We start from the raw sequence: 22,232 nt of genomic DNA, 5'->3' as shown, positions 1-22,232 counted from the left end.
GTCCTTGGGGTGCTAACTCCATACTGGACCCATCTATTCTAGACCTATCTTCCTGCTCTTTCCCTACTCTAATATTTTTCTTCTTCGTGTTTATCTAATTTTTAAATATTATGTTTGAATCAGTTTCAATAGCCATTTGTGTTAATGAATTCCAAAATCGAAGAACCCTTTGTGTGAAAAGTTTTCTTCAAATCTCCTCTTTGTTTCTAGCATTAATACAAAGTTTATAAAAGTAATCTTTCACTTGCTGTCTCAAATTATTGTCATTTTATACACTTATCATAACTATATCCTCTCACCCCTAGCATCATTCTGGCTCCACTATCCTTTCTCTAATAGGGTTCCCAAAACTGGATACATTACTCAGCTTTCATGCACAGTGCTCTGATTTCTTGTAATCTGGGTGGTATAGATCCAGCACTATAGCTCAGTGGTGCTGGTTTATATCACTTTAAAATCAGCACCGGTGTCAAGCTGGTATCTGCAGTATAACAATGGCTTAAAAGTTAAGATTTGTTTCACATTATAATAGCCATAAATCCTATTATAAGATGAAGTGACTGTAAATCAGTTGATCAGTAAATAAAACCAGAGACGATGCAAGTAGCAGATGTGGACATGTAAACTGGATATATAAAATGATTTTAACACAGGTTACAGATTTTAAGTTCAATCAATTTTGTATTGTAACTTTATTTTTTTAAAAAATTTCCAAATAAAATATATTGATCAATAATCTGACACATCTAATAAAGGGAATAACTATAGAATCTGGCTGGAAACACAGACTTTATTTTACATTGTACACCCTTTGTCCTCCCTCCTCTCCATCCAAAAAACTATTTTTCAGAAAAATGCAGTTGATTTGAGTAGAGTTTTACCAGTTGCTACTTTTAATTACTATGCAGAATTTCCCTGCAATCAAGCTGCACAATTCTGAAACCTGCATTATCAGGTAAGTTCATACCCTATTTCTGAATTTTACACTATACTAGTTTCAGCTGTCTATTTATCTGACACACACACAGGCTGTTTATTTTTTAAAAGCCCCTTGCTGGAGTGGTACAAATTATTAGCTTAATGCCTTTTTTTAAATATCTAAAGTAGAATTTTTTTAATTACCGTGGAAGAATCTGCACCGGTGTTTCAGTGTGTTATGAGTTAGTCATATACTGAGAGTTTGGGGTAATATAAATCACAAAAGGAAAATTTGATTGGTTTATCAACCTAAGATTTGTTACGTTATGAAACACATTGCAATTTGTGTTCTATATAACATATCGGTAGAGTTTATGGGCACAACACCTGTTCATATTTTGACAAACTACTTCTGCTGTCAATATACATCATGGTGGAGAGGATGAAAATATGCAATGCAACTCAATCTGAAGTGCTTTAGTACCATGTGATTTCAATTGAGGTGATGTGAAGTTTATTTCATGTATGTCACAAGATAGTATACCCAGAGTGCATGTCAATGCAATAATCTATTCTGTAATTTTGAAAACTGCAGAATTCTACAGGATTGTCATATGAGGAGACATTGAGTAGATTAGGCCTGTATTCTCTAGAGTTTAGAAGAATGAGAGGTGATCTCATTGAAACATACAAAATTCTTACACAGCTCGAAGGGGTAGATGCAGGGAGGATGTTTCCCCTGGCTGGGGAGTCCAGAACCAAGGGTCCCAGTCTCAGAATAAGAGGTAGGCCATTTAGGACTGAGATGAGGAGAAATTTCTTCACTCAGAGGGTGGTGAATCTTTGGAATTCTCTACCCCAGAGGGCTGTGGAGGCGCAGTCATTGAGTACATTCAAAACAGAGATCGATAGATTTGTAGATATTAAAGGCATCAAGGGATATGGGGATGGTGCAGGAAAATGGTTGAGGTAGAAGATCAGCCATGATCTTGTTGAATGGCGGATCAGGCTCAAGGGGCCGGATGGTCTACTCCTGCTCCTATTTTTTATGTTCTTATGAGAAATGTAATCTTGCAGCTTATGCTGTAACCTGAACCACTTAATTTAATTTATAACTTTGTAACTTATTTCCTGCTATTCTATTTTAATTTTTTTAGTTTAAATTTCTGGCTGACTTATCAAACTAGCCAGCATGCAATTTGATTTGATTTTTTTTATTCTTCTTGACAGAAGAAAATGGCATTGTGTTAGGGATTGTCACAAATAGTAAAATATGGTATTTGAATAACCTCCCTTTGGTTGAACACTTTAATATTAGAACTATTACTTTTCACCGCTAGAAATAACATAAACTAATGGTGATACCACTGTAATGGCTCTGTTGTGGCTGATTCACTCCTTACTCAAAATGTGCACCTTGTACATAGCTGAATCTTTTGCCCTTTGTAATGATGTATATAGATGCATAACTAAATGATGCCAAATATTTGAAGCGCAAAAACCATACTTCAACAGTGATTCTGCTCTGAATACCTTGAATTTAATATTTTGAGACAGTTCTATGTTCTATCAATAATGAAACTCAGCTTGGTATATTCTTAGACTTTGGCTTGTTCATTGAGCAACTGATGTGTGTTTTGGCTAAAAACTGTCAGCTGAACATATCAATGTATATGCAGTTTGGCGAATACCTTGAAAGTTACCGAATTAAAAGGTGTCTCTTTTCTTATTGATGGCCTCATTTATGCCAATATTGATTCACCATTTCAATAATCAATAGAATTTTCAATTACTGAAATAATCAGTTGGCACTGTTTGTTCTACAATACATTTGTGCCTTAAGCTAAATTTAGATTTCAGGACAATCCAAGCTGAATGTGATCTCAAAGGGTTTAGACTTGAGATGTCCTAATGGAATTGATGTGCTGTATTGGCGTTACATTACAAAGACGACATGCGCAGTCTCCTTCCCAAAAGCAAGCGATTTGCAATTGTCTTTCTCTTTTAGTACCAGCTGAAAGTGAATCTCATACTTCGCAGCCTAGCCCAACTTCAACATCAAGAGTTGAGAGCTTAACCTTGAATGATAATCACTTTAAATATATTGCACCATTTATACTTGCATAAATCAGCTGCAGGTTATGCAGATGTGATGTAAAGTATGATTGGTCACATCGGAGAAATTATGCTTCCTTCAACACACATTTAGCTTCCACCATTTGTTCGCTGAAAGGGACCTAAACACAGAATTTTGCAACCAATTATGCATAAATTGAATGTGTGATTGACTGAAAATGTGAGAACAAAAAGTTACATTTGGCATATGGCTCCATATTACAGGAATGAAAATGCTGGTATTAAAACATATCTGCTTTCTATAACCATGAAAAGCACTGCCTTATTGTGTTATGACATATGTACCCTGTCAAAGGATCATTAAGTCTGCAGTCTGACATGATAATTGAGGCATATGTTACTAGTACTTAAGGGCCTAAAACCTATCTGATGCTTTTCAGTAATTGTACTATAAATTTAAAGTTATGTATCTGTATGTTTTTGTTTTATTGTAAAATGTATGTCAAGTGACCATAAAATGAATAATTATGTTTAAAAACTGTGTTTTTTCATTTTTTGTTTTCCTGTGAATCGTGTGTTTTCCCTCCCTTTTCTCCCTTCTTTTGCAGGTGCTAATTCTAGTTTGAATGCGGTTCCATGGGCATTGACCACTGCTCAGTACCTTGCCCAACTGGCCATTTTTTTCCTGTGTAATCCGAGACCATGATTGTTGCAGGCGATTTTTCCATAGCGAATATCACAACTAAGCCTGATACTGGTTTTAGCCAAGGTCCGTGCAAGCACCCTTTCCTTCAGGGGTTGCTGGGTAGCCGTCCGGAGCAGGAAGCCTGATCAGTTTTGCCCTCCTTTGTTGCTAAGACCATTAGTAGTGCTACTGTTACCCCAGCTGAAATCAGTATAGAAATCATGGATGTTTAATGAACAATGCAAAAAAACTATGACTGCTGATTACCTTTCTGAAACAATATCTTCCTGTTGTTTTAATAGAGAAGTAGTTTTCGACAACATTCTTCTCTGGTTTATTGTACTTCCAGTTGTTAAGTTAAATATCCTATGACCATCCTATGATGGTCTAAAGAGTCCACTTCAGTTTGGATGTAGATAGACTCTTCTGGATTTCTTCTGCAGTGAAAAATACCAACAGTAGTTAATGGCAGCACATTTGAAACTTGATATGGGCCAAAATCTAATCTACAACTTTGTTTAAACTCTGCTACAGTGTAGCACTGGAGGATCAGAGATGCTGGATCAAAATCAGCGTGAAACTCTTTCTTGCGAAGATGTTATGAAATAATACTCATTACAATTTAATTAACTTTTTTTTAAGTTTTGGACTTTCAAGTACTATATACATAAAAATATAGAATAGGAAAATACTAGTCATCGCATCAAGTTCACATCTGTCAGTCGACCATATGCAATTTGCAGTGTCATCCAGTCCAGTACTTACTAACTGCTGCTTCTTTTTGTTCATTGTTGGAAGGTGAGAGCCAAAGCCATTTATGTAATCCAAATGTGAAATGGGTATATTTTACTAAGTAAACACCCATTCTCAATCTACCTAAAGCCCAAACTATAACCCTAAAGGTTTGGAGAGGATATCACTATTTGATCTTTGAGTGAGCCTGTCGCAGTACACCACACCTGTTTCATTTTTGGAGGGGGTCTGTTCATTAGGAATTCTTTTACTTTGAAAACAAAATCAAATAGCTGAAAATAATTATGATTAACTTTAACATCCTTTTTATTTTGTCTATTTTGAGGTGTTTTGTTCAAAGAATGAGCAACAATAGCTTGCATTTATATAGCGCCTTTAACATAGTAAAACGTCCCAAGGCGCTTCACGGGAGCAATTTTCAAACAAAATTTGACACCGAGACACACAAGGAGATATTAGGACAGGTGATCAAAAGCTTGGTCAAAGAAGTAGGTTTTAAAGAGTGTCTTAAAAGGAGGAGAGAGGGGTAAAGAGGTTTAGAGAGGGAATTTCAGAGCTTAGGGCCCAGACAGCTGAAGGCACGGCCATCAGTGGTGGAGCGATTAAAATCAGGGATGTGCAAGAGGCCAGAATTGGAGGAGCGTGGTGATCTTGGAGGACTGTAGGGCTTGAGAAGGTTACAGAGATGGGGAGGGGTGAGGGCATGGAGGGATTTGAAAACAAGAATGAGAATTTTAAAATCGAGGCAATCTCGGACCGGGAGCCAACGTAGGTCAGCGAGCACAGGGTGATGGGTGAACGAGCAGTGAGTGATCTTATTGAGAAAGTGACTTGAGGGAGTTAAAAAGCCCAACCGTGTGAGAGTACTAGGCCTAAATTTTCCATGGTTCATTAATTTTAGTTGAGGTAGATGTGAGATAAAGTAGGGAACACTGTTTTATAATATAATCTTGTGTTTACCCTGAAATTAACAAGCAGAAAATATGCCCCAGGATTAGCACTCACAGCTGAAACCCCCCGCTAATTATTTTTGTACTGATGTTACTTCTTCATCTTCATACCTTCTGGCCTCTGCACTTCTCCAAGGCTATTCCCTTGATGATGTTATCATTTTTTATTCCTGTTGACTTTATAATTAAACAGCAATAGAGATGATAAGGCTGTGAATGCTTCAAATCTGAAAAACAAAACAGGTTAACATTTTGGATGTAATCTCTCTTTCAGGTACTGACTGACCAGTTTTTATTTCAAAAGCTGGTGATAGTTCTTTGTGATGGCACTGCTGCTGCTGAGACTTGCTGTTTAATGGTATAGGAACTGAGGAATCCTGGTGAACAATACGTTGTAGTGCATGTTGCTGTGGCATGGAGGGTGGGATGCAGGGGGTTTTGTTATTTCCTGAACGTATTATCTCATGCTGGAGTACAGTTCTGGGGAGGGATGCCCTGTTATTGAGTGGCTATTCATTATGGGGAGGGGAAATGTCTGTCAAGTTTAATCCTGTCTTTACCAAATATCCATACGTAGAAACTTTTCAGCAGGAGTCACTGGATGAGGAGCAGGATTTCTAGCTGATTTTTCTATCCTAGCCCAGGAATACTGTGGCCAACTGAAGTCACCCTATTGTCACTCTGGCTGAGATCAGCTAACTCAGTACAGATTGGGAATCAAAACAGAGACCTTCTGATCCATATGCTGCTGTTACCAACTGAGCCGGCCTAGAATCTGGGGTTTCAGGTTTGAATTCGCTGCCTCTTTGTAAAGTTTTCAATCTCCATTGTACTGCTGTGCTGAGGTACTAAAGACCAAGTGCTTTCCCCACAGGCAGAGAGAAAACTAATGGAGCATAGTCATCAGGACACTTCAATGCATCTTCTAATGAACCTCTCACATACAGCAGTAGTTGAGCCACACAGCCCTATTGCCCACAACCAATCCATGCCCCAGGGAGCCCGGATCGAGAGTGAAATGGGGTTTCCCTCTATCAACTGAACTCCATTGTGTAAAGAAGCTCAGGGTCCAGGAACTGACAGTAACATAGACTCACTAAGGATAAGGACACCAGCTTTAGCAGTGAGTGCAAGGACCCAGTCATAGAATCATAGAAAATTTACAGCACAGAAGGAGGCCATTCAGGCCATCGTGTCTGCGCCTATTTTGTTTGGGTAGCCATAAAGGAAGATTTCAGAGACTACATAAAAAAAAGTGCAGTAGAACGTTATTGGATGAATTGGGGAGCTGATGCTTGATGTGGAAGACTTAAGATCGAACCAAGGAATTGCAATAGAGTAGTAGTGCCATTGGCTGTTCGTATTGTTATGGAGGGCTATAAGGAAGAGGAGTAGAGCCTGACCTCTGGTCCAAATATAAAAGTGGGAGAGCAGCATACAAATGTTGCTGTTGTGAAACTGGATGCATTAGCAAGCAAAATTCCCATCCCATCGGAGTTCTAGCAACGAAGCTCCCGGACAGGTAGTGTGTATCTTACATAAATTTCAGTAAGCAATTTCTTGTGTTTAGGAATAATTGTTAGATCTGGCCTACACTAGTTCACTGTGGCAGAAAGGGAAAGTTTCAGATTGTAAAGAACTCAGTCCACATATGGAAGCTGGCATCAGGCCATTTGGATTAGAATGCAGTGTTGGAAAATGATCTGTGACAATTATCTGATCAGGTCAAGAATTGTATTATCCTTCCCAGGCTGTTTCCTTTTTAAAGCAGAAGGATTTGGGCTAGCCCAATGGAGAGACAGCACATGGGGCCAAGGTCTTGCTCTATATGATGTCCTTCTTAAAATTATTACCTCCTTCCCAGTGGTCAAATGAATACATCATGTGATGTAATCCTGAGCTGCATGTACCAGGAAGGTCTCTGATGAGTTGGCTTGGCTCATAGGCAGAGATGAATTGATACCTCTGACTTCATTATTTGTGGTTATGAAGGGGAAAGTTCAGCCAGGGTTCCTGCTCTTAGTGGCTATCAAATGATCTTCCCCCTTTTCTAGATAGTGAATGAGAACAGGATTGGGTTTAATTGCGATGTCCTCTTCAGTTAAATAGACAGTCAGTAATCAATATCTAGGATCAAACGCAAAAAATGGTCATTTTGGCAAGGCACTAGAGGGTTACCGGTATCTATGCAATGGTACCTTAGTGTAAGTCATTATGTTAAGAAGAGAAGGGAGAAAATTTGAAAAAGAAAACAAAGATTTAGTAAAGTCGAGTAGTAGATTCTCTGACAAGGGGTCTTGTGGAGGGAAAATGGTCCAGACCAGTAGCAGTTGGAGCTGGTTTAATTAAGTGTTTCTGTAAAACAGAAGCCAGCGGAGATGCTATTTTATTTTTAGACTGCATGAATAAAATAGTTATCATTTCCTGCAGGTGTTTTTTCCTGTAACGTACAACCAATAGCTGTATAATTCTATTTTAGATGTGTTTTTAATAGATCTTAGTTTTGTTCTTAATAGATTTCCTCTTCAAGTAGAGTCATTAAAAATACTGTCCTTTTGAAATGGACCAAAACCATTGTCTTTCAATTGTTACATCACAGAAAGCAATAGTTGACCAAGAGAAGATTGTTTACTGAAGGGCTGTACGTGACATTTTCTTTATAGAGCTATGGTAACTAAATTTTTTTTTTTAAAATCACAGCATAAAATTACAGTTAGTTATTTAATGCCCTGAAATACATTCCAGGGTGCATTTTAAAAGGGCAATGCCTAATTGATAAAGTGTTCGGCAAATCTTATTTGGTTTGGGAGGAAGAAGATCTAGAAGAGCATATTTTTACAATTTATTTCTTCACATTATGTACAAACAGATACATAAAGGTTTGCCCATTTTGAACAGCGTATGCTCAATAAATGCCTAGATCATTTGTACAATGTGTTTCTGCTCTAATATTCTGTGTCACCCAGGGTAAAGGCATGGTGTTGCATGCATTACTTCTTGCACTACAACCTTTTTCAAAAAGAGAAACCAAGCTAACCCATATATTTACTGGCCAGTTGGTTTAATATCTGTGATAAAGAACATTTTGGAATCTTTAATTAAAGATAAAATTACTAAATATAATCAATGAAGAGAAAATAATTAGTAGCACCTAATATGGATTTTACTAAGGAAGATCGTGCCTGACAAACCTGATAGCGTTCTTTGAGGAGACGACTGGGTGGATTGGGTAATGCAATGGATGTGGTGTACATGGTCTTTCAGATAGCCACACGGGAGGCTATTAGAGAAGATTAAGTGGTATGGAATTAGGAGAAGGGTAGCAAACTAGATTTAAAAACTGGTTAGAAGGGAGAAAACAGAGAGTAGGAGTTAAGGGCAGTTTCTCAGAGTGGATGGAAGTGGGTAGTGATGTCCCACACAGTTCTGTTCTGGGACTGCCTCTGTTCACTATGTACATAGAATCATAGAATGGTTACAGCAAAGAAGGAGGCCATTTGGCCCATCGAGCCTGTGCCAGCTGTTTGTAAGAGCAATCCAGTTAGACCCATTTCCCCGCTCTTTGCCCGTAGCCCTGCAAACTTTTTCCATTCATGTATTTCTCCAATTCCTTTTTGAAAGCCACAATTGAATCTGCTTCCACCACCCTTTCAGGTAGTGCACTCTAGATCATAACTACTCGTTGCATAAAAAAGTTTCTCCTCATGTCGCCTTTGGTTCCTCTGCCAGTCACCTTAAATCGGTGCCCTTGACCCTTCTGCCAATGGGAACAGTTTCTCTTTATTTACTTTATCTACACCCTTCATTATTTTGAATACTTCTATTAAATCTCCTCTTAACCGTCTCTGCTCTAAGGAGAACAACCCCAGCTTCTCCAGTCTATCCTAACTGAAGTACTTCATCCCTGGAACTATTCTAGTAAATCTTTTCTGCACCCTTTCTAAGGCCTTCACATCCTTCCCAAAGTGCAGTGCCCAGGATTGGACACAATACTCCAGTTGTGGCCTAACCAGTGTTTTATAAAGGTTCAACATACCTTCCTTGCTTTTGTACTCTTTGCCTCTATTTATAAAACACTGGATCCTGTATGCTTTCTCAACTTGTCCTGCCACCTGTGAAGATTTGTGCACGTATACCCCCAGGTCTCTGTTCTTTCACCCCCTTTAGAATTGTACCATATAGTTTATATTGCCTCTCCTCATTCATCCTGCCAAAATGTATCACTTTGCACTTCTCTACGTTAAATTTCATCTGCCATGTGTCTGCCCATTCCACCAGCCTGTCTATGTCCTCTTGAAGTCTATTACTATCCTTCTCACTGTTTACTACACTTCCAAGTTTTGTGTCATCTGCAAATTTTGAAATTGTGCCTTGTACACCCAATCCAAGTTATTAATATATATCAAGAAAAAGCAGTGGTCCTAGAACCAATCCCTGGGGAACACCACTGTATACCTTCCTTCAGTTGGAAAAACAAACGTTCACCAATAACCTCTCTTCCCTGTCACTTAGCCAATTTCGTATCCATGCTGCCACTGCCCCTTTTATTCCATGGGCTTGAATTTTGCTGACAAGCCTATTATGTGGCAGCTTATCAAAGACCTTTTGAAAGTCCATATACACAACATCAACCACATTGCCCTCATCAACCCTCTCTGTTTGCCTCATCAAAACACTCCATCAAATCAGTGCTGGCTTTCCTTTATTAATCCGCATTTGTCCAAGTGTTCCCAAAATGTTCCCCCACTGACACTTGCTCCACTTTATTCCCCAGAACTAGATCCAGCAATGCCTCCTTCCTCGTTTGCTGGAAACATACTGATCAAGAAAGTTCTCCTGAACACACTTTAGAAATTCCTCCCCCTCTTTGCCCTTTACACTATTACTATATTAGGATAGTTGAAGTCCCCCATTATCACTGCTCAATAGTTCTTACACCCCTCTGTAAATTCCCTGCAAATTTGCTCCTCTATATCCTTCCCCACTAGTTGGTGGCCTATAGAATACACCCAGTAGTGTAATGGCACCTTTATTGTTTTTTTAACTCTAACCAAATAGATTCTGTCCTTGACCCCTCATGGACATCCTCTCTCTTCAGTGCTGCAATATTCTCCTTAATCAATACTGCCCCCCACCTCCTTTTTTTCCTTCCCTATCTCTCCTGAACACTTTTTATTCAGGTATAATTAGTACCCAATCCTGTCCTTTTTTTGAGCCAAGTCTCCATTATCGCCACTACATCATAATCCCATGTGGCTAATTGCACCTGTAGCTCACCAACCTTATTTACCACGCTTCGTGCCTTTGCACACATGCACAGTAAACCTATTCTCATATTCTCTCTCAGTCCGACCCCACCTAATACTGTACTATGTCTCTCCCAATCCTTTGTGCACCTTGTTTCTCCTTTCTAATGCTACATCCTGGTGCCCACCCCCTGCCAAATTAGTTTAAACCCTCCCCCACAGCACTAGTGAACCTCCCCGCGAAATCATTGGTCCCAGCTCTGCTGAGGTGCAACACGTCCGTCTTGAACAGGTTCTTCCTGCCCCAGAACTTGTCCCAATGCCCCAAGAATCTGAAGCCCTCCCTCTTGCACCACGTATGTAGCTATGCATTAACCTGCCTTATCTTCCTATTTCTGTACTCACTAGTGCATGGCACTGGGAGTAATCCAGAGATTACTACTTTTGAGGTCCTGCCTTTTAACTTCCTCCCTAGCTCCTGAAACTCTAACCGCAGGACCTCATTTCTTTTCTTTCCTAAGTTGTTGGTACCCACATGGACCATGACTTCTGGCTGTTCCCCTTCCCCCTGCAGAGTGTTCTGCACCCTCTCCGTGATGTTCTTTACCCTGGAACCAGGTGAGGCAGCGCACCATGTAGGACTCATGTCGGCAGTCACAGAAATGCCTGTCTGTCCCCCGACTATCGAATCCCCTATGATTACTGCATTTCTACACTTAACTGTGCCTCCCTGCAGTCCTTAGCCCCATGGTGCTATGCTCAGGACTGCACTCCTTCGAGGTGTTGTCACCCTCACTGGTTTTCAATGCTGAATACAGGTTCGAGAGTGCCACACACCCAGAAGATTTCTGCACTGCCTGTCTCTTCCTACCCTTTCAGATGGCCACCCACTTGCTATCCTGAACTCTCTGTGGCTGCAGGGTGACCACTTCCTGGAACGTACGATCCAGGAAACCTTCAGCCTCCCTTATGCTCTCCAGTGATTCCAGCTGTCCCTCAAGCTCAGAACCCATGGCTTGAGCTCGAGCAACTGGAGGCAGTTCCTGCACATTGGGCCCTCCAGGACACGTGAAGCATCCTGAAGTTCCCACATGGCGCAGGAATTGCAGGCAACAGGCATCAGCTGCCCGTCAATTATACTTAGAAACCTTTTTTTTCGAAACTCCCTTTAGATACTCTATTATTAATTTACTTACTGTTTACTTACCCTGAATAACTGACCCTCTTATTCCAGGTCTCTGAGCTTCTCCTCTCTCTTCACTGTGATGTCACTCTCTCTGTTCTTAATGAACGAGGAAAATGCTCCTCCTTGGTGCTCAGCACCACTTCCCTTGACTCCGCTCCTCTCCTGCTTTTGTACTGATACCTGGGGCTGCTCCCCTGGTGCTCAGCACCACTTCCCTCAACTAAATTATATATTTTTTTATAGATAATTACTTTTTAGTCTTTATTTCCACATTTTTTAAATTTAGCACCTAATTCCCACCCTCACCAAATTCTTAAGTTTCCACTCGGTTCACGATTCACTCTATTCGATGCGCTCTGTGTTCCAGCAGATAACCTATTTTTTACGCCTTTTGAGAACAACAGTTACAACTGCTCAATCAGATTCCAGCTCACTGTAATTACCCTCTATTCAGGCAATCACTTGCAGCTGATTAACTGTTAACAGAAACTGCAAATCAGTGGCAGTTAACTGTTAACTAACTTACAGTTTCTTTTAAAGTTTAAAATTCTAAGTTAAATTTTAAACTAAATTTTAATTTCAATTCACCCACTACTTTACCAGAGTCCCACTTTCACCAAATTCTCAAGTTCCCACCCGGTTCGTGATCTACTCTCTTCGCAATGCCCGCTTTGTGCTTCAATGAATTGGATGTGGGGCTAGAGAAAATGGTGTCCAAATTTGCAGAGGATACTAAAATAGGAGGATAAGCACCAAAATGGACTGATTGGGCTGTGTGACTTGTTTCTGTGTTGTAATTTCTATGTAGTTCTATCCTCCACATGTGTAGCAATCCTAATCACATGTGCCGAGGCTTTTCCTATTTTTCTTTTATCCTCCTTCAACCACTTATCTAACTTATTTTTAAATGTTCACATGGTCTCTGCTTCAATCACTAACTCTGGTAATGCATTACAAATCTTCACAATACTCTGTAATATTTTTAATGTGCTCTCTGTCCTAAATCTTCTGCATTTAATCTTACAACTATGTCCCCCCTTGTTCTAGACCCTTGAACCACTGGCAACGTCCTTTGTATGTAAGTTCCTAACCTCAGTTATACCATTAGAGGGAGACATTGAGTGGAAATCAGAAAATTCTTCATAGGAAGTGAAGGTAAAATCAAAGGACTGGTCACCATGAACTACTGTTGAGCATTTCCTAGCAACTCTACATCTTGGCACTGGCAGACACCTTTGATCAATTTTGCTACCTATCCTATTTCCTAGGAAATGGAATGTCACTTCCAAAGAGCTCAAAAAGAGGAGAAATTAAAATTGAGAAAAATGAGAGAAGGGAGCATTCTTTATGCAGTTTTGTTCATTTTTCTCAAACTTGTCGTGGATTTCTATAAAAGCATATTAAAAATGAATGTCCAAGTTCCCTGGCTGATAGCCTGAGTACATGAAAATGCATTTTAAAAAATTAAATACTAGATCGGTGTAAGTGGAAAAATAATACAGTTCTTCATTTTGAATGGATACTGACAGGTCAGAAATGACCGAAGGTAAGGAAGGCTAAAATGTAACCAAAAGCAAAATGCAAGATTTTGCTATCATGGTAAATATTTCTGTTTTGGCAGAAGATCAAATTTGGGAGGCCGTAAAAGGAGTATTGCACCATTCTTGGACTCTTATAGGGCTTCGTATGGAAGGCTGTCATAAATTGTTCGAGCTCATATTAAAATAGACTAAGTTTTATGATCATGAAAAATCAATTTGTTGCTAAGAGTGAAATGCTGGACAGGGTAGTTCAGTTGCATATTACTTCAAACAATTACACAAGCTGAGGGTACTTCCTTGAAGATAATAAAGGAAAGAGCGTGCTCATTGAGAAGGATGACAAGATACAGGTTTATTTTCAGGCTTATCAGATTTTTACTTGCATGAACCTAAAAGAAATACAATTTAATGTTGTTAACCAAACCCATATAACATGGTAAATTCTAAAAAAAAATGAATTTGGTTTACTGTCTACAATGTGATAAATTTGGCTAGAATCCAGCGATATACTTTCTTCCACTCTACACCATAAACTCAAGGATGAAATTCCTCTTTTAATGAAAAATGAGTGGATTTAATGATCCATTAATGAAATTACACATATTAAAGCCATGCTTTCCCACAATTCTGTTAATAGTTTATAAGTCATGGAGAAAAACAGGCATTCTCTCATTTTTCAATAAAGGAGGAATTTTGCTCCATTGCAATATATCTTACAGAATCTGACCTTCAATACTAGTAATGGAGTATTAGGATGTATAGCTAGGACGATCCAATATAAAACAAAACATACCATAATGTCCTTGTATAAGGTCTTGGTTAGGCCTCACCTTGAATATTGTGTCCTCCAGCCCACTGAGATCCCTAAGCTCCTCCAATTCTAGCCTCTTGTGCATCTCCGATTTTCATCGCTGCTCCATTGGCTGCTGTGCCTTCAGCTGCCTAGGCCCTAAGCTCTGGAAATCCCTTCCTAAACTTCTCCGCCTTTCTCCCTCTTTCTCCTCCTTTAAGATGCGCTTTAAAACCTACTCTTTGACCAAGCTTTTGGTCACGTCCTAATATCTCCTTAAGTGGCTTGGTGTCAAATTTTGTTTGATTTTGCTCCTGTGAAGTGCCTTGGGATGTTTTCCAATGTTAAAGGCACTATATTAATGCAAGTTGTTGTTGTTCTGGTCTCATATGTGGGAGACAGAGACCCTGGAAAAGGCTCAGAGGAGGGCCACTACACTAATACCTCGTTTAAAAACCCTGAATTATCACAATAGGCTCAGAGAGGCGTTTTTTTAAACTGTAGAAAAGCATAGACTTCGGACGATTTGATTCAATTATTTAAAATGATGAAGGGCCTAGACTGTGTTTGTGTGGATAGATTATTTGAATTAAATAGGTTAAGAAATAAAAGGGACATGTGTATGAATTACATAAACATAGAACTAAGTTAGATGACAGGAGGTTTCTCTTTTTACAAGGATCATAATCTTTTGGAATAAGTTGCCAACTTGTGCAGTGAGTGCAGATTTGCTCCAAACATTCAAAAGGGAGCTGCATGAGTTCCTGGAGGAGGTTTATTGCTGCACACAAAAAGTAGGTGGAACGTTGGGTGATGTACCTTGTGGTCACTGTTATCTCCCGGACAGGTTTTTGATTGCCTTTGGGGATTGGAGAAGAATTTTACGGAATTTTGTCCATGAATTGGCCTAGAAATTTTTAAATCTTTTTTTGCCTCCCCCTGGAGATTACTTGGCTGCTGGTGGGTATGGAGCACTGAGGGTCATGATGCTTAATTGCAACATTGCTGATGGGACAGACTCGATGGATCAGCTGATCTTTTTCTGTCCATCTTTGTCATGTCCAAATATTAACATATCAAATATAACAGTCATCAAACATGGGTTGGGTTATTCATTGTATTTGTTCTTCCTCTTCCAGGTCTTGAGGTTTATTTTTATTCACACAATGATCCTTATTTTTTTTTAATAACCGAGACATAGTTTGGCTTGTCTTTTATTGCCATATTTTTGGTATGATAATACCATTTTTTTTGGTGTGACCACATGTTATGACTAGATAACTGTGTAGCCCAGGGTTTGGTGACATTCTTACACACACTGTATATAGCCTGAACTCCTGGTGTGCCTACGAAAAGACAGGAAAAGACCAGCTGGTCCTTCCAGCCTATCCAATACAGTTGTGATGCCTTATGTCTCACATCAAGAGACTCCTTACCCCCTAGGTGCCATCTAGTCTCCTGGGAGAAGCGCAAAAAACAGATCCAAAACTCGAGGCCAATTATTGAAAAAAAAATCTGGAAAATTCTTCTCTGATCCCTCTAGGTGATCAAAACTAATCCTGGAAATATTGACCATAACTTATTATTTGGTACCTACCTCTTGTATGATGCAATCTCTGCCCCAGCCAGGAATGGGTCCAGCTCTCTCTTGAAGGTATACAGTGAATCAATACTCACAGCACAAACCAACAACTTGTTCCATAGGTCTATTATTTACTGGAAAAAGAAGAATTGTCTAACATCTAACTTATTTCTTGCCTTGCGTAATTTATACATGTGACACCTGGGCTTCCCCAACCTATCCAATTGAAATAATTTTTCAGCATGCTCACAATCTAGTCCTTTCACAAACGCATCCTTGAGTGGGCCTTCGGCTTTTGAGCTGCTGACTCCCTTGTCTTGGCGGCAGACTTGGATCCAGTTTTTACTGAGTTTACGGGTGTGCCATCAGAATGAAGGGACGAAATTTGGTAGTTTGGATACCAGGAACCAGCTCAGTGATGCGACTTCTGTAATCCAAACTAAAACAACGCCAATATATAAGTCTCCAGGCTCCAAAGTTTCGCTATCACTTTTGCATCATTGTGCTGCCAAAATGGCTTTCAATGGACACCAAAGTAGTGGTACAAAGCCACAGTAAGTTACTTCCTGATATGATCTTTTCTATGTTCAAATATATGCACTTTCAGTGTAGTGTTAAACATTTAGTGGAACTTCAGTTACTTGGAGAGACTGGAGAATCTGGGGCTGTTCTGCTTAGAGCAGGGAAGGTTAAGGGGAGATTTTGATAGAGTAAATAAGGAGAAACTCTTTCCAGTGGCAGAAGGGTCGGTAACCAGAGGACACCTATTTAAGGTAATTGGCAAAAGAACCAGAGGCGACATGAGGAAAACATTTTTTATGCAGCGAGTTGTTATGATCTGGAATGCACTGCCTGAAAGAGTGGTGGAAGCAGATTCAATAGTAACTTTCAAAAGTGAATTGGATAAATACTTGAATGGGGAAAAAATTGCAAGGTTGTGGGGAAGAACAGGGGAGTGGGACTAATTGGATAGCACTTTCAAAGAGCCGGCACAGACATGATGGGCAAAATGGCCTCCTTCTGTGCTGTATCATTCCATGATTCTATATAGATCTCAATCAAATCACCCGAGTCTACGCTTCTCTAAAATAAATATGTGGACCCAGCTCTTTCAGCCTATCTGAATAGCTAAGTGTTTTAAACTGATAATCGTTCTTGTGGCCCTCCTCTGAAACTTTTCCAAAGCCTCAATATCACCCACCATGTGAGGGGACCAAAACTGGACTAAGTATTCTAAATGAGACCTAACCATTGTTTTGTAATGGATAGTCCTGTGAATACAACCCGGTATCCTATTTGCTTTATAGCTTCATGGCTGAAAAGATCAATAAAAATACAAATATAACTTAAATATATAATGGTTGCAACTTGTGGGATATGATTATTAGAACAAGTTTGTTAGATTGGATGGAGGTTTGAGATTAGCCATGAGAGCACTATAGGATAAATGAACCGAACACTGTAGATTTAAAAGAGTAACTAAATACTTGACTGATTTTCAAGAATCAACGAAAGAATACAAGTGAGTCTGGGGGACGGGAGGTGATTGAGAAGGTGGGCCAGCAGCAGCTGTAGTCTTAAAATGAAGTCAGGAGGATCACGCCTGCTCCTCCTGGCTCCACATTAAGGCAAGTTTTAAAAAAATTTAACTGCAGGCTTCTTCCACGGCCTCCAGCGGTCCATTTAAGGACTGCTCTTTGGACACCGTAGCTCCTGAAAACGTAGTCAGAACTTGCGGCAACAATATTGAAGTGAGGCCTGCACCTCATTTGAAACTCCGGTTGCACACGTAAAAGGGATTTCTGCCAAAGTTACGGCAGCTAATCGGGAGAACTTCAAGGATATTCCAGGCATTCACAAACTACAATAGTGCGTTGCAATGTTGTTGCCTAATTCTGATTCTTTTATAGATAAAAAAATAAATTTTAAAAATTGTGCTCATCAAATTGAGGGATATTTGTGCGGAAAATGAAACTTTTTCCACTTTAAGCACTCTATAATTCCTAGGTAAGGTATAACCTTTACTCTGCCTAACAATATCTCAGCCCAACCTCAGAACAGCACCCCCTACTGCACCAGTCTGACTTTTTTTTCCATTTCTCTGTGGCGTCTCTGAAATTAGGGACAGTTTTGTATTGTAGACCCAGGCCCACTCAGCCAGATTGAGACTGTCCAAACTCAGTTTACATAGAATCCTTACAGCCAACAGATAGAATGACTTTTATCCCATCAGTCTGGACTGATAACAGTCCCTTTCTGGTTACAATTCTTTCCAACAACACCTAGAATAAAACCAATGCCTTTTGCTTTTTTAATACTATGCTGAACAATAGCCATTGATTGAGTCACAGTTCTTTCATATATGTGCTGTGCTAGCACTACTTTCACTGTTGTTGAAATGCATAGACTGCCATTAATATTGAAAAGAAATAAAAGCTTGCATTTAAATAGCACCTTCTCACATCTCTCAGAAACATCTCAAACATTTACATACAATGAGTTACTTTGAATTGCAGTGACTGTTGTTATGTTGGCCAACATGGTCACCATTTTGCACACACAAGATCCCTCAAATGGCAATGAGGTTTATGATCATTTAATCTGCCATGGTGGTATTAGTTGAGGGAAGAATGTTGTTAGGACACCAAGGGCGGTGTTAGAACCATGCAACCCATGTAATTGCACGGGGCCTCAAGCCAGTCAGGAACCCTGAGCGGATCCAGTGACAGCAGATTAAGTAGGTAGTATTTAGTATCATTGTCTACTAAAATGTAGGGGCCTTAAACTAAACCTTTGCACGGGGCCCCTGCGAGGCAAACAGAGTCTCAGAATGGCACCAGGAGAACAGTCTGGTCTTTTTCCAAATAGCCATAGGATTTTCAACATCCACTGAATTTGCTAAGAGTTGTCAATTCAAAATGTACAATTTTTCAAACAAGGGCATATTATTAAGAGATTGGCTTTTGTAAGAAAACTACTCTTGTATGTATTCATTGAAAACATTGTAGAATATGGCAAATTCTTTACTAAAATTCACCTACAAACATTACTAAATTAACATAAAAATAATTCAGACAGGCTTTTCTGATAACTCAGTGATTTATCCAGTAAGTAGTTCAGTGAATTTATCCAGTGACTAGCTCAATCATACAGAGCAGGAAGGTCCCAGGTTTGATCTCTGATGTAGATTAGCCAAGGCAGTGGTAGGGACATTACAATTGAGCTTAGTGCCTCTGGGTTACAGAGGAGAAATCGTCCAGGGTTTCTGCTCTTGATTGGAAAGGAAGGTTAGAGATGAAGTGATTGGTTAGGACAAATGGATCGAGGATAGGCTTTTTGAAGAGTGGGGGGATGATGATGATGATGGTTTTGAAAGGAAGGACAGTGCTTGAGCAAGGAGAGCCATTTGCAATGCAAGCAAGCATCCAGGAGGAGTAATTGAGTAGTCAGGAGTTGAGTGAGGAGATCAAGGATGCAGGTTACATGGAACAGATGGAGATGGGAGTGAAACTGCAGAATGATGGGGAATCAGGGTAGGTTTAGTGGGAGACTGAGAGGAGGTGTGGGGTGAGGAAAAGGGGGAAGCAACAGTTGAACATGTGGTCTCTGTCTTGGCAATGAAGAAATCCATGAGATTCTCACTTGTTGTTAGAAGTGAGGATGGAAGTGGCAGAGAAGATTGGTTTAAAGAGGCAGTTGGTGATGGAATAAAGAAGCCAGGTGTTATCTTTGCTCTCTAAGATAATCCTAGAGTAGTAGGTGGTATTGGCAGAAGAGTGTGAGGCTTGATAGAGCTTGGCGTGGTCCAGCCAGATCTGGTGATGGATGGTTGAGCTAGTTGTGTACCAGATATGCTCAAGTCTACGCCCCTTGGATTTGAGGAAGTGAAGATGGAGCCTATGCCAGGAGGAATGACTGGGATGGGAGACAGAAGCTTTTGCTTGGTACAAGGGTATCAAAGGTAAAGGTGAGGAGTAGTTGAGCAAATCCAGAGCTGAAGGTGTATTGTAGTGAAGAGGATCAAAGTTTAGGCAGTTGGTAGTTTGAAAGTGCAGTTGTAAGTGACTTGGAGGAGAGTGTTTTCCCCAGACAGATGCAGAAGGAAGTGTGGTTAGAAGGGGGTAGCAGAATGTTGGAAGGGACAGAAGGATAAGAATTTGTATGCAGAGGTTGAGGAAGGAACGGAAGGATATCTTAGGGAGAAACTCAGGCTGAGGTTTGGGAGGGTTAATCTTCAATTTCCGGAGACTCTAGGACTATCCTACATGGGTGGCAACCCTAGGAGAGAACAAGGTGTGACTTGGTGATACACCACATTGCTACTGCCACTTTAACGTACTTGAAGCAGTTCTATAATATAAAGGGGTCCTATTAATCTGACTTGCGCCTAGGTGGAGTTTGCTGGAGCGCGCTGATTTGGGATCAGCAGCCGGAGATGACAGATAGCACCTTGTCCTCCAATCCAGGAGGCAATGTTACTTGCCTGATGTGATCTGCTTTAAAGTTGAACGGGAGTGCCGCTGTCCTACTGCTGAGGGGATGGTCGGTGCAACGCTGCCCTCCACGACAAGGGGCGCTATTGCTGTAACAGCAGGCCCGAGGTGAGGGAGGGGGGAGGGAGTGGGTGTAGGAGCGGCGCTGTCCTCCAGTATGGGAGGCGATGTTGCCGGAGTGACGGATCGAAGTGTGTGGGTGAAGGAGCGGCGCTGTGGTTGGCCGTTGCCTGGGGATCACATGAGCGAGCCTGATATGGGTCTGTTGCTGCGGAGCTAAGTTTAGACCCGGGAGGGACGGACTCGAGACTAGAGAACATTAACGGAAAAACACACGGGGGGGAAAAAAAATAAACAATACTGAATATTAAAAACCTGATGAACCGGTCGCGCGCTCGCCCCGTCACCATGTGAACTGTTGATTTTTTTGTGTGTCGGAGACAAATTATTTTTTTTCTGTCACCTTTTCGGGTTGAAGTTTTTGCCCCTTTTACCTCCTCCCTGAAATCTCGCGAGAGGCTGCGAGGAATTCAGTAAAGTTGAATATGGCGTCTAATCTGTTAAAGGTAAGCGGGGCCGCGGCCCGGCTCGGACACTCGGGCATCTGGCCCCGGCTCCTACATCTCTCTCTCTTATTGTTACCCGTCGCAAGTTTCAAGGCCTCGGCTCTGCTCGTTCAGAAGTGTTTGATCTGCTGTAGGTGTTTTGGGTTGTGTGGAGATTGAGTGAGATGCGGCGGGTGCCGGTTACTGGGGTGTCCGCTGCTATCTCTCCTCTCCTCTCTCTCTCTCTCTCACGACGCGGGCCTGGGGCTCGGGTAATGAATGGTCGGGGGAAGAGAGAACGTGAAGGAGAAAAATCGCCTTTAAAAGGCTGTCTTTTAAAAGCCTTGCGATGTTTCAGTCCTTGCACCAGCCCGACAGCCCCTGCGTCTTTAAACTGACGACCTGCATTGCCTTATGGTGTGTGAAGAGTTTGTTATAGAGCAGAGACTTCTGGTTGTGCGCATAGGATGTAATCTGTTTTTCCCAAAAAAATAACTTCGTTAAACTTTGGGTTTATGGTATGTGTTGAGGGCGATTTGTTGAAAAAGCTAAATCTGGTGCCCTTGTCTAATTTGTATTATAAATTCCTGAATCTAACTTCCTATGGCAATGATACAATTGAAGGTAAATTTTAATAGCTCACTTGTTAACTTGCTATATAGAACTTAGAATACATAACGATCAAGAGTAAGTTTATTAAGCCAATACAGTACCTCCTTTTAAAATAAATATTGCTCAGAAGATTAGAGATAGCTCGAAACACCAGATCATCAGCATCAGTGGAGCGAACAGACGGTCTACGTTTCGGGTGCATATCCTTCATCAGAACTGAAAAGAGAGAGACAGGCATATTAATTGGATCAGAAAAAAGGACAAGGGCGATATGTTATGATTTCAAACAGGCAGTATTAGTGGAATGATGCGTTTTGAGTCGAACCCATAGGAGTTCTGAAGAAGGGTTCTACTTGCTATGCTATCTTTGACCTGTGTATTTTCAAATATTCTTGCTTGTGTATCAGTATCATCCTAGTGGAAATAATACGACGAAAGACTGTGCAGTTTGTATACCTACATAAACACTGATCATTTATCACCTAAATAGTTTCCATTACCGAGGACTCTGTCTCATCCACAAATGAACTGAGAACACAAATTGGGTTCTAATTGATATCCTTTTAAAAGTATAAGAAGGGGCAGGATGTTTTATAATTCAATTATACAATATTTATTCTGTTACATGAAGTATTAGATTATTGAAAAGGTTTGTTTTTGTTTCCAATGAGTACCCTGGACTGGAAATTAGAATGTGGTTTATCTTGTTCCAGATGAATAAAACTGCTGGATTTTTTTCCCACATAGTTCAAGTACACATAATTTATCTCCTAAGTCATGTTGCTTTGCAGAACTCTGGAATGTAGAAGATTTTAATATTATGAAACCTTCAATGGAAGTGACTGTCTAAGTAAT

General features: G+C 40.3%; 1 protein-coding gene and 1 long non-coding RNA gene across 3 annotated transcripts in view; one reads left to right on the top strand and one right to left on the bottom strand.

Moving 5' to 3' along the window:
• Positions 1-3,476: 3,476 nt before the first annotated feature.
• On the bottom strand, positions 3,477-21,581 carry LOC137322910 (uncharacterized). 2 transcript variants are annotated; one of them, XR_010963252.1, is made up of 3 exons: positions 21,479-21,581; positions 5,494-5,609; positions 3,477-4,116 (listed from the first exon to the last, which is right to left on the bottom strand). It is a non-coding gene; the product is annotated as an uncharacterized lncRNA (long non-coding RNA). The 2 variants fall into 2 exon arrangements; XR_010963251.1 differs by lacking the exon at positions 21,479-21,581 and adding an exon at positions 11,836-12,165.
• LOC137322907 (cullin-5) overlaps positions 20,430-22,232 on the top strand; it is an 82,979-nt gene continuing 81,176 nt past the window's right edge. The window contains exon 1 of the mRNA XM_067986128.1: positions 20,430-20,786. Coding sequence (XP_067842229.1) covers positions 20,766-20,786 — 21 coding nt within the window. The 5' untranslated portion in view covers positions 20,430-20,765. The remainder of the gene's footprint in view (positions 20,787-22,232) is intronic.

This window comes from Heptranchias perlo, chromosome 6 (genome assembly GCF_035084215.1).
Source record: "Heptranchias perlo isolate sHepPer1 chromosome 6, sHepPer1.hap1, whole genome shotgun sequence".
Taxonomy (NCBI): domain Eukaryota; kingdom Metazoa; phylum Chordata; class Chondrichthyes; order Hexanchiformes; family Hexanchidae; genus Heptranchias; species Heptranchias perlo.
This window is presented reverse-complemented; position numbering and strand designations above follow the sequence as displayed.